The following is a 12,828-nucleotide window of genomic DNA, read 5'->3' on the forward strand; positions in this document are numbered from 1 at the left end:
TGCTTAGAAATATCGCAAGTGTGAGTGGTGAGGTTGTGACGGCACATATTCAACTATTTTTGGCAGTCGCTTTTCCGTTTGCGGGTTTGGAAACCTAATTATGTGTGACACCTGGCATCAGCCGGAGCCGTTGTGATGTTTGTGGAGGGGCGGCCGGTAGACTTTTCACTTGTTTTGACCAGTAAACCGTGTTCACAGCACTTTGTGCTTCGCTTTTTTCAATTCTAAACTCGGCACAACACTTACACAGGTACCACAGTATGAAAGTAAAACGATCTCCGCCATACCTCACCTCACTACACACAAACAAGGAGACCCATAGGACGAGGGGGAGGAGAGATGACAGTCAGGCGCCGCCATTTGTTTGTAGAAAATCTTGGAGTGGGTCTACGTCACTTGTGACACCGCTACAGCTTACTTGATTCACAACATTGCTGAGAGAGAGAGACAGAAAGAATGAGTGATAGGAGAGCAAAGGTAGGAATGGGGAGATAGGAAATGGATGAAAGGAGGAACGAATAAAAAGAGGGAGAAACGAAAGAAATAAAGAAAAGAGAGAAATTGTATGGAGGGAAAAAGGTTAGATGATTATATGGAGTAGGAGAAACAGAAAAAACCACAAATAAGACAAAAGAAAACAAGAAGAAATGGCTTATTGCCCTTACGTGTTCCTGCTGAAAATTTTTCATCAGACATCTGTCCTCTTATTTTACAAAACTGTAAACACACACGCGCGCGCTCGCGCATGCACACACTTGAAAACAATCAAAATATCTGGGAATAAATGGTTATATTTGCAGAAAGTAGAAGAAAGGAATTTTCCACAGCCTTTACTAGGAGAAGCACATGTTGAAACATTGCAGTAGACTAAACAGTCTAATTGTTTTACAGAAACCAATGAACATTACAAGACCTTTCCTGTGCTTTGTAAAGCAGAAAAATTTAATAATCTTCTCCCAGCTATATTTTTACCAAGCCTCACAAAGCAAAGTAAAAGTTATAATTAATCTTTGATGGGATCGGATCACATCGGAGGAGAAGGCATTGTAGAGACCTTGTTGGATTGGTTATAAAGATGAAAATATTAATGGTCTCTCACTTGCTGCAAACAACGCATTGCAGGATGTTATCATTAACGAAAGGAGGACAGGCCATACTGCCACAGACACCAGCCGCGTAGTACAGCAGCCTGCCGTTGTTGTTAGCGCTTGAGCCGATGCGGCCTTCCATTTTGCTGTCCACACAGATGAACTCCGATGACCCGGCGTGTCCATCGTACCCGCTCATGAGTAAACCCGTGTACTCGGTGGTCCACCCAGTCGGACACTTGTTGGTGCCGGGTATCATGATGTTGGCAGAGCGAGTGCTGACGAAGCACACGGCACACAGCGCGTCATTGTCGTTCTCTGCACGTGTCGTCACTTCGTATTCCGTGCCGTACAAGGTGGCCACGTAGGCAGGTTTCGCTATGTTCGTGGCCACGGGATTGGGTGTTAGACACAGGTAGTTGGCTCCAGATCCAGTGTGGGTGAAATGACTGCCGGCCATATAACCTTTTAGAATACAGAATATATTTTTATTAACGTAGGTTTATTTACTGTTGTTAGGTAGACAGCAGCTCAAGAAAACCGAGATTAACGTTTTACATACTCTTTGTCCAGGTTGGGAAGCTACAGAAGCCAATTTCTAACATTTACAAACATTTAGCTTTTGTCAGTGTAACACACTCGCAAGGGTATGTTAATCGCGATTCATGGATTATATAACAGCAATTATCTTTGTCCAGTTTATCCTGTCTAATGTATTGTGGGAGGAATGATTGCACTTTTACAACTAGACTGCACAAAAAAAAACGTCTCAAATAATAACTGTTCATGTTAAGATGTATAACTATACAGCGATTTACATACCATGTAGACCACTAAAAATACTAAAAAATGACAAGTATTAAGCTGAACTGATATTATTAAAATATATTTCACAAACTTATTACCTTCTATATAATTTTCGTTTTTCGATTTCTTTAGACTTTTCTTCAGAACCTACACAACGACTTTTAAGTTTTAAGGAGTTGGCAGCGATTTCAGTTATGTTAATAAGCATTATACGTAAGAAACTTTTTCTGTTTGCATCATAGCAGTGTTTGTTTACCTGAATAGACCGTAGCTCCTGCAGAACCACACCCCTTGCTTCCCCATCGTGTGTAAACGGTACCTGGAACACAAACAGTGTTTAAGTGTTAGCCACGTGATTGTCTTCTCTACCTGTTGGTTAGTGGAATCGTTAAATGCGATCATATCCTGTGCGTCTCTTATTTTTATCCTTTATCTGAGCTCTTGGTGACTTAGAGTCAATGTCTACAACTATAAACCTAGTACTTTTGTTGTGTAATGTCAAATCAGTCAGTTTGTTGGTAAGTTTGTCAGACATATCCTTTAGTTCCCCATCTTATAGCTGGGACTAGAATAACATTTTTATGCAAAAGTTCCAACAAAAAAAAAACTGTGGGACTATGCAACCTTCAATCACAAAAGAAACATATTCTCTCCTTTAATTGTCTTTCTTTCTCCGAAAGAATTATCCACGGGAAACCTGAGGTTTTCTTTGTACAGTCGGACCTCGATAAGTCGACCTTCCCCAAGTTGAAAACCTCTCTATATCGAATTAATTGTTAGTTCCCGGCCAAATACTTGCGCCTATTACGACATTTTCCCTAACTCGTAAATTTTTTTTTCGGGTCCCTCTGAGTTTGATTATCGAAGTTCCACTTTATTTGCCTTCAACTACAATGACTTAGGTGATTTAAAGTAGGAGTAAACCCAAGTAAAAGTCAAATACAAAATGTTATACTAAAAGTTTTCTGTTTATGACGAATATATGTATCTTTTTCGAAACACACATAGCATAGGACGGGGCCCTGCCAGGTTCTTTTAAGCAAAGATAATTATCACTACCTTTTTAAACAGACACAGTATCTAACACCATCCTTCACTGAAGACTGAGACCTTGTTGCTCAAACACTTTCAAGAAACTACAGTCGGACACCATAGATCACAGCTTTGTTGACAGGTAGATGTGCACATAAGCTCTTCTGAGATGAATAATCGACATGCTCGTGACTAGCACGTGTACCTGTGTAACCTTCTACTTACCTGCCGCAGTCAAAGCTGGCAGAAGCGAGGCGCACACAAGGATGCTGAGGACAAGTGTCATGGCTGCCGTCAGGTACTGAATCAGTGGATGACGATACAGATACAGACGTGGACCTGCCTGTACTTATATAGTCAACTGTCTAAAGAAAGAGAACAATGAAAACATCTGTTGTTTTGCATTAGAGGTAATAAATATTTTTCACTTGAAAGCGAACAATTGTGATAACATCAAACCTGTCAGTTATATCATTAATCAAATCATTTGTCCCTGTATAGTATGTGGCAAATGTCGGTAGGAGTGGTCATCAATACAAAATCTCCAGCAGTGTATTCCCCAAAGTTTCATTTTTTTGAAGCCTTTAATAAGGCTTGATGATGACGAGAATTACGAATCACAGAGTTGAACATGTTTTTGGCTACGACAACAAGGCTATTAAACAGACCACCTTCATGGTTATGGCCTAAGTTTGTGGTCACGGATGTAATACCTTCATGAAAAGTGTTCAAAGAGAGATACTACTTTACTGTCTATCCTGGAAAGCATTCATTAGTCCGCTTGTGTATAGACAGAGGGAGAGAAAAACGGACCGACAGAGAGTGAGAAGAGGCTGAGTTATGGAAGAGGGAAAGTAAGAAGAGAGATTGAGGGAGAGAGAAATTGAATTAAATTATTTTTTAAAGACGCCTTCAGTCCATTTTCAGGGTGCTGGGGGTCCAAACAGTACTCAATACAACATAAAAGAATGCAACAGAATGAGCTACAAGAACTAACTGTATAATGAATTAAATAGTCAACTATTAATTGATTCTCGCCCTTGGAATTCCTCATGGATGTAATTTGCTACGTTAGTAACTATATATTTGCTAGTAGCAGGAATAAACGGAAAGCAGATAGATATTGGTAATACTTGTGAGGTATATATTTCTTTGTCAAAACACAATATCTTGCACATGAAACTACAAAGAGGAACTAAATAACAAGAACAAGAGCTGAGAGTAACATGATCATGCACATGAAAGGGTGTGACAAAGGACTAGCATTATGGGGTTGTTAGGAGACACGTTTACGGAAGAGGTGCGTTATCAGTGCACGTTTAAAGGATTCGTTTCTCACTTAATTACCACTAATTAGCACTATTTCGGTTGCCGATGTTTATAAAAATTGAAAAAAATCCAGTGAAATCGACCTTTGTGTCCTTCCGCCGAGGAACCGCGATAGCTTCCCGAGATGGTCAAGCAGACGAGTCTTCTTGTGATGTCAAAGTCTTATTGTGATGTCAGAGTCTTCTTGTGACGTCAGTCTCTGACAGGAAGTGTCTGTATCTGTATCATTGCGAAGATTTGACGTCATCTGTTTATTGTATGACGCACTCTGTGTGTAAGGCTTGTAAGGCTCTGTCTTGCGGAAACTGATGAAAAGAAAATTTTGAATCTTTTCCCATCTTTTCGTGGCAATCGGGTGCAGCACATTCTCTAGGCATGGTTCTCACTATGGCAACCACACGTCATAGGGTCACGTGACGGAGAACGAGACTTCGTGGAAGCTAAAAAAGAGTCCCGTGTAATTTCTGTTATTAAACACAACATTCTACTAAAAACCTTCAACGTTTTCCACATGAACACACATATAAATAGACGAGATTCAAATTTATCCTACTCTTTACGCGATTCTAAGCAGTTTTATTTTGCCTTTACAATCCCTTTAAACTAAGTTTTCCAGTCGTTATTTGTTTACTGTTTACGAAGCCGAAGGACGTGTGATAAGTGTGACATCTGGCACGAGCCGGAACCGCTGTGATGTTTGTGGAGTGACAACAGGTAAACGTTTCACCTGGGCTAGGTCAGTTCAACAGCCCTTTAGGCTTCGCTGTTTTCCATTCAAACGGACTTTGGAGAGAGTTCTGAGGAGAAGAGGCAAAAAGGAAATCAATAAATAAAATAAATAAATAAAAGTCTACTCAGCGGCCTAGCGCTCCTCGAGAAATAACAAGGAATAAACTAAACTAAATGCTTGTTTATGTGTCAGAATCTTCAGAGGTAAAACAAATTCTGAATTTAGTCTTTTACTTTGATTAAAGATTGTATATTTGTATATTGTATTGTATATATATTTGTATATTTGCTAGAGGTTAAATAGGTGGTGCAATGTACAATAACATCATCACAATGGTCCATGAAAAAAATATTTTAAATATTAGCTTTAGTCCTTAATTTTATTTCTGTCATATTTTACTTGACTCTTTCGTGTCATGAAAAATAAAATTTCATTTAAGGTTAATTTTCATTCAGTTTTGTATTGTACATCAAAACAAGCACTTTAACATTCGTACTTGGTCAACTCAGCCTTTACAGTCATTATCGGAAATGTAGGAAAAAATTGTAGTCTGGTTTGGAAGAGTGTGGAACAAAAACCAAGTTTGTTGCAAAAAGAGACGAAAGTTGTTTCGTAACTATTCATTTATTAATTGTTATAATAATATTTTTTGCTATTAAAAATAACACAGGAACATCGTTGTATGCGTGTTGAAGGGAAAGCACTTAGAAATATCGCAAGTGTGAGTGGTGTGTGACGCGCACATGAACTAGTTTTTGCAGTCGTTTTTCCGTTTGTGGGTTTGGAAGCCAAAGACGTGTGATCAGTGTCACACCTGGAACCGCTGTGATTTTTGTGGATGTACGGCCGATAGACTTTTCACTTGCTGGGGCAAGTTCATAAGACGAGGAGGAAGGGAGATGGAAGTCAGGCGCCGCCATTTGTTTGCAGAAAATCTTGGAGCGGGTCTACGTCACTTGTGACATCGCTACAGCTTACTTGCTACACGACAGGACTGAGAGAGAGAGACAGAGAGAATGAGCGATAGGACAGCAAATGTAAGAAAGAAGAAGGAGGAAAAGAGGATATGGATGAAAGAGAGAACGAATAAAAGGAGAGAAAAGAAAGAAATTAATAACTTGGGAAAGAGCATGTAGGAAAAAAGGTTTGACGATTACAGGGAGTAGGAGATACAGAAAGAAAACCCAAAATAAAACAAAAAATAAAGAAGAAAAAACGGGCGAATAAAGGGTTATTGCCACCACGTGTTCCTGCTGAAAAACATTCATCAGGCATCTGTCCTCTTATTTTACGAAACAGTAAACTTACACACATACACATGAAAATAATCAAAATATCTGTGAATAAAAGGTTTTATTTGTAGAAAGTAAGAGAAAGTGAATTTCCACAACCTTTACTGGAAGAAGCACATGTTGAAACATGGCAGCAGGCTAAAACTTCTAACAGTTTTTATAGAAACCAATAAACATTACAACACCTGTCCTAATGCAGAAAAACTTAACAGTCTTCTCACAACTGTATTTTTACCTAACCTCACAGAGAAAAGAAAAGTCAAAGCAAAGAAAGTTAATATTAATCTCTGATCGGATCGGGTCACGTCGGAGAATAACAGTGTAGAGACCTTGTTCTTGGATTGCTCAGACAGAACGATGGACTCTCACTTGGTGCAAACAACGCATTGCATGACGTTGTTGTTCACGTAAGGAGGACAGGGTAGACTGCCGCAGTAGCCAATCACGTAGTACAGCAGCCTGCCCTCTAGGTTAGCGCCTGAGGCGATGCGGCCTTCCAGTTTGCTGTCCACGCAGATGAACTCCGTTGACCCGTGGTGTCCGTCGTGCCCGCTCATGAGTAAACCCGTGTACTCGGAGGTCCACCCACACGGACAGCTGTTTGTGCCGGGTATCATGATGTTGGCTGAGCGAGTTTTCACGAAGCACACGGCACACAGAGCGTCATGGTTGTGCTCTGCACGTGGCCACACTTCGTACTCGGCGCCGTACAGGGTGGCTCAGTGGGCAGGTTTCGTTATGGTACTGGCCACGGGATTGGGTGGTAGACACAGGTAGTTGGCTCCAGATCCGGGTGTGCTGTACCAACTGCCAGCCACATAACCTTTTAGATTACAGAATATTTATACATTACTGTAACATTAACGTACGTTTATTTCCTTTCATCTTTTTTGTTTTTGGTTTTAGTGCTATTTCCGTATTGTTAATAAGCAGCATACGTAAGAAACTTTTTATGTCAGCATCAGTGCAATGTTTCTTTACCTGAATACACCGTCGCTGCTGTAGAAGCACACTCCTTGCTTCCCCATCGTGTGTAAACGGTACCTGCAACACAAACAGTCTTTAAGTGTTAGCCACGTGATTGTCTTTTCTACCTGTTGGTTTGTAGAATCGTTAAATGTCATGTTATCATATGCAATACCCACATAGTATTACGTAGTAAGTATAATCTCACAGGTACAATGTAACTCGGTGATATCAAGACACAGTGTGAGGAAGGTACGAAATAGGGCGTCTCTTATTTTTATCCTTTATCGTATATTCTCAACTACCGGGGACACGACCACCAAAGTAAGTTCACCACATGCAGCCAATGGACAATTGTCCCCCTTCCTTGTAGATAATCTTATAACTGCTAGGTAATGTTTGTAACCACTAAATGTTTGAACAATTGTCGGCATTGACAGGCGTAAAATCTGCAGCCATCATCATCTTCGGTGCTAAAAATAAGACAGACAAAAAGAACTATTATTATTTTAACTTCGTTTTGTTACGGAAATAACCAACGAGATTTTTAAGAAGCAATAACAAAGTTAAGTAACCGTTAACGACAACTGGCAAAACGTTGCTGCCACACTGAGGTATCCGAACCTCGTACGTGGTCTAAAAGAGGTCTGATCACGTGTCTAGCTGCTTCCACGTATATCTTTCGAAACACATACCATATGACGGGGCCCTGCTAGTTTTTTTTATAGAAAATATAATTTTCTCTACCTTTCTAAACAGACACAGTATCTAACACCTTCCCTTCTTTGAAGACAGACCTTTAAGATTGTTTTCTCTCATATTCTGTCAAGCAACTACAGTCTGTCACCATAGCTCACAGTTTTTCTTGACAGATAGAGGTGCACATAAGCTCTTCTGAGATGAATAATCGACATACATCTACTGCTTCTGACTAAGCACGTGTACCTGTGTAACCTTCTACTTACCTCTCGCAGTCAAAGCTTGGAGAAGCGAGGCGCACACAAGGATGCTGAGGACAAGTGTCATGGCTGCCGTCAGGTTCTGAGTCAGTCGATGACGATACAGATACAGACGTGGACCTGCTGGTACTTATATAGTCAATTTTCTAAAGACAGAGTACGATGAAAATCACATCTGTTGTTTCGCCTCACAGGTGTTAAATATTGTGTCCATGAAAGCGAAAAATCTATCTGTGGTTTCATATTTGTGATAACATTAAACCTGTCAGTTATATCATCAATCAAATCTTTCATCCTTGTATAATGTTTGGCAGATGTCAATAGGACTGGTCAGCAAAACGAGATCTCCAGCAGTGTATTCCACAATGTTCGTTTTTAAAGTCGTTAATCACTGCAGGTAAAAAATTAGCACATTCCCCCCAAACCTAACATTTTTATCACTTTGCTATTACCATCCTACAAGTCTGCATTAACGACGTCAAAGACAAGATGGTAACAAACAAACTTAAACTCAACAATGAGAAAACGGAAGCCCTCCTATGTTCGAGAAGAAGAAATCCCTCTTCACATGTTCCTACACCAAGTCACATCAAGGTGGGCGAAACCAACATCATCTTTGCGTCCTCCGTCAGGAATCTGGGATTCATAGTCACTGCAGACATGACTCTTGATAGACAACTTACAGCTGTCTGTCTGTCTGTTTGTTATGATAAGTAAGTTACAGCTGTCTGTCTGTCTGTCTGTCTATTATGAGCTACGTAAGATCAGCGCCATCAGCCTCATTCCCATCCCTTCTCACATTCAGTACAAACTGTCCGTGCTGTGTTTTCATTTCTTTCATTTCACCTGCCCTGATTGTTTCTCTGAACTGCTCTTCCCTTATGTCCCAGCTAGACAACTCAGCTCCTCGTCTGATGATCGTCTCCTTACTCTTCGTGACACAAGAGCATAATTCCACAGGAGCATCCAAGACTTTATATCTGATATTAGACAATGGATGACCCACAACAAGTTGAATTTAAGTGACAAAAAAAACAAAACATAAGCGTTTATTTTTTCAAAGAGGAGAGCAAGAGTTTATCCTTCACTGCCTTTCTCTGTTCGAGTAGGCGATGACGATGTTCCTTTCGTTACTTCAACAAGTTACTTAGGTTACACAATGTCTGTTGACATGTCTCTTGATCAACAAGTTTCTCACATCTGTCGTGCTGCATACTATGAGCTCTGGAAGATCAGCTCTGCTCGTCATACTCTGTTCATCTTAACCACCAACATTCTCATCTATTTATTTGTTCTGTCTAATTAGACTACTGCAACCCTCTTCTTGCTGACTTTCTACAGTACCTCGTTTATAAGCCTCAAAAAGTCCACAACTCAGCTGCTCGTCTCATTTTCTGGACTCGCAAAAGTCAACATGTCACACCACTTCTTGACTTTCTTCACTGGATACCAGTTAAACTAGAATAAACTACAAGCTCTCAACTTTATTCTATGGATTCTCTGAAGACTCTTCCACCAATACTTTACTTAAATCTTGTCTGTCCTCACTCCTGCCTGAAATCTTTGCTCCTCATCAGACTCACATTCTCTCCTCCCTCCCACAAAGACAGTCACACACAGACATCGGACGTCCTCCCTCTGTGTAGCTGAGCAGTGGAACTCTCTTCCACATCACATTCAACACTCGGACTCCACGGCTACATTCAAACAATCTCTGCAAATATCTGTTCACAAAGTACTATCACTAACAAAGTACTATCTTTAACTCTCTGGCAATACTGTCTGTCATGTTAACCATCAAGTACGGCTGTAACTGTTTACAGTGTCCTTCATACCTTCATGCATTGCTTTATGTTCTGTGCCTGTACATATCTCACTGTCCACTATCTGTTTATTTATCATTGCTGGTCTGCACAGTGAGTGTGATCTATATTGGTCGTAGTGCTGCGCATTACAAATACCCAATAATCATCATCGTCATCATCATCATCATCATCATTATAAAAAACTTGAGGGACATTATTGACATTTGTCGAAGTTAAAAAAACTTTTCCTTGAAATTGGTAACGAAGAAATAATAATATGAATCAGCAAATTTGTATAACACGACAATAATAGTAGCACAAGCCTTATTAATAAGAATAAGATTTTTTTTAAAGTCCAGGAACAAGGGAGATAATTACTATTTGTCAAGAGTGACCATCCAAGACAGTGGATTAAAAAAGTTCGATTTTCTTAAAAAGTATTTTCGTGAGTGTCATTAGCATCCTTGGTGACCTTCCCTGCGATGGGTCGGCAAATAATTTAAACTATTCATTTATTAATTGTTATAATAATTGTGTGATGTGATTTTAAAACCCACTGTCAGATCGTTTGTTGTGTTGAAGGAGAGAACGCGTAGAAATATCGCAAGCCTGAGTGATGAAGTTGTGACAAAGCATACATTAAGCATTTTTTTATTCGTTTTTGCGTTTGCGGTTTTCGAAGCTGAAGGACGGATGATAATTGCGACGCCAGACACCAGCCGGAACCGACATGTGATCCTTGTGGAGTGACGTCCGGTAAACGTCTCACATGTAAGTCACCAGTAAATCATTTAGTCAAAATTTGACAGAACAATTAAACACCCACTGCTGTATGAAAGTAAAACGACCTCCCACAGACTGCACTCCAACAGACACAAAAAGGGCGGGGAGGAGGGGGATGGCAGTTAGGTGGCGGCGTACTTTGACAAAAACTTGGGATGGGGGGGGGGCTATGTTGTGACGTCATCATGCAGTGCTGTGGCGACTGTGCTCACATCATTACAGCTTACCTGCGGTCGACAGTTATTGTAAGAACTTGCTGTGTGATGAAGTCAAAATAATGCAGACATCATCTAAATCACAGTAAGCAATACTTCTGACTATATTTGAGCAAGGCAGTACTAAAGTGACGTCACTAGGTATAGCAGGCGTGAACCCATGATGCGATAATTTGCAAAGCTCTAAATTTCTGTAAGATGTTCAGAGAAGAATACCAGTCCTAAACGACATTTCTGTCTATCCTGGCATTATGCATTAAATAGGGCACTTGTGTGAAGACAGGGAGGAAAAAAAGGGTGAAGAAAGAAACATGGTAAGAAGACAGATGGTGAGAGAGAGGAAGATGAGAGAGAAAGAAAGAATAAATGGAGAGAGAGGACAGAAATTCCTGAAGAAAGGAAGAGGATGAGATTTGTGGTAATGGTGTGTTCCAAAATATGCATCGAACCTCTGTTCTTTTGTCTAATTTTATGAATACAGAGAAAGAGAGTTCTGTCCCTTCACCTAACATGCTGAGGGATCAGCTCTCCTTAATATTCTTTATGTTTTGTTGTCATGCTTCAATTTGGATAAAAGTGTTGGACCTCCTTGTTTACATGTGCTTCTGCTACGTTTTCTTCCTCTTCTGGTTTGCAACAGGACTTTATATAATATATATATAATGTATATAATATTCTGAAGTCCATACTGTTTGAGTCTGTTGGCTGGATTCCATTCCGCTGTGCATCACTGGCTTCGGCAGCGACCGTGAGCTGCAGTGATTAAACTGAAGTGATGATAACCCTTTTGAAGTTTTGTGATAACATTTCGTCATATTCTCAATATTACTCAATATCATCCCGTCATTCCCTAATGTCGCTAACCTCATTCTCTGGAGTCGTTGCCGTTATATCTACAATCATCGCCCTTTACTGGCGAAACATATCGGTCTCACATTGTTCTTCCATCTACATCTTTGTTACTATTTTGTTAACTTGTTCTACATCTTTGCTATTATTTTGTGATTTTGTTCTGCATCGTTGTTACTATTTTATGATTTTTGTTACTTTTTGTTAGCATAGCTATTGAGATTTTAATTCCAGAAACGTTCAAATTCAATGCAGAATATCATGCTAAGAGAAGAAAGATTAGAGTACACATTAACGCAATAAATGCAGAAGTTTTCCAGACAGAAGTAGAAATTGGACTCAGCAGTTCTGAACGCTTGTAATTTGATAATTCTTTAGCCTTTAGCGATGCAAGAGAAGTAGGAAGCTGTCAGAATATCTTCAAATAAATTCCGATTACGAAAGTGTCAGTGACTTTATCGTTCGAAAGCAACAGAATTTCGACAGTTACTTCTATTTACTGGTGTGGTAGAGTTAAAAGGCCAATTTTTCTTAATAGACAGTATATATCATATTTTTTCTCTTATTTATTGATTGATTTTTTAATTTTTTTCTTGTAAGTCCTGGGCTGTGTGTGAGCTATGCTGATTAGGCTAATTAATTTTCATGTTTATTTGTTCAATAAGGCAAAGCGTTTGTATGGTAAGGGATTTTGTGATATAATGTACTTGCTTTGTCACATATTGCTGATTAATGTTGACAGATTTGGTCCTTTGGACTCTTACTCTGGCCTCTCCAATTTTATAACCTTTTTTAGGCCAGCTTAAACTTGTTTAAACACCAAACTTCCACCTGCAGCAGGTAATTAAGAATATTTAAAAAGTGCAGCATAAGGATTGTGTTCCCAGTGGTGAGCCTCAATAGAGATAGCACATTGACAGCTGATTGTGACTGGAAGTATCAATTCAGACAAATTAACTTTAATGGTCTTTTT

At 39.6% G+C, this 12,828-nt stretch overlaps 1 protein-coding gene across 3 annotated transcripts; it reads right to left on the reverse strand.

Annotated features, from left to right (window-relative positions):
* Positions 1–775: 775 nt before the first annotated feature.
* On the reverse strand, positions 776–8,320 carry LOC112553951 (short-chain collagen C4-like). Of its 3 annotated transcripts, none has more exons than XM_025221480.1 (3): positions 8,210–8,320; positions 7,260–7,322; positions 776–1,553 (listed from the first exon to the last, which is right to left on the reverse strand). In XM_025221480.1, the coding sequence occupies exons 1-3, from the start codon at positions 8,268–8,270 to the stop codon at positions 1,096–1,098; spliced, it is 582 nt and encodes a 193-aa protein (XP_025077265.1). In that variant the 5' UTR covers positions 8,271–8,320; the 3' UTR covers positions 776–1,095. The 3 variants fall into 3 exon arrangements, 2 of the variants coding, with proteins under 2 accessions (XP_025077265.1, XP_025077264.1); XM_025221479.1 differs by lacking the exons at positions 7,260–7,322; positions 8,210–8,320 and adding exons at positions 2,152–2,214; positions 3,153–3,274; XR_003097178.1 differs by lacking the exons at positions 776–1,553; positions 8,210–8,320 and adding an exon at positions 6,323–7,101 and having other exon boundaries at positions 7,260–8,199.
* Between the last annotated feature and the right edge of the window lie 4,508 nt (positions 8,321–12,828).

The sequence above is a fragment of the Pomacea canaliculata genome, linkage group LG13 (assembly GCF_003073045.1).
Source record: "Pomacea canaliculata isolate SZHN2017 linkage group LG13, ASM307304v1, whole genome shotgun sequence".
NCBI lineage: Eukaryota > Metazoa > Mollusca > Gastropoda > Architaenioglossa > Ampullariidae > Pomacea > Pomacea canaliculata.

What these genes read in the sequence shown, in the direction of transcription:
- LOC112553951 (XM_025221480.1), bottom strand. Translation starts at nt 8,270, where the DNA reads ATGACACTTGTCCTCAGCATCCTTGTGTGCGCCTCGCTTCTCCAAGCT. An exon ending in CCAAGCTTTGACTGCGAGAG is followed by an intron (nt 7,323 to 8,209) that starts GTAAGTAGAAGG and finishes TTTGTGTTGCAG; the next exon opens with GTACCGTTTACACACGATGG. An exon ending in AGCAGCGACGGTGTATTCAG is followed by an intron (nt 1,554 to 7,259) that starts GTAAAGAAACAT and finishes GTATTCTAAAAG; the next exon opens with GTTATATGGCCGGCAGTCAT.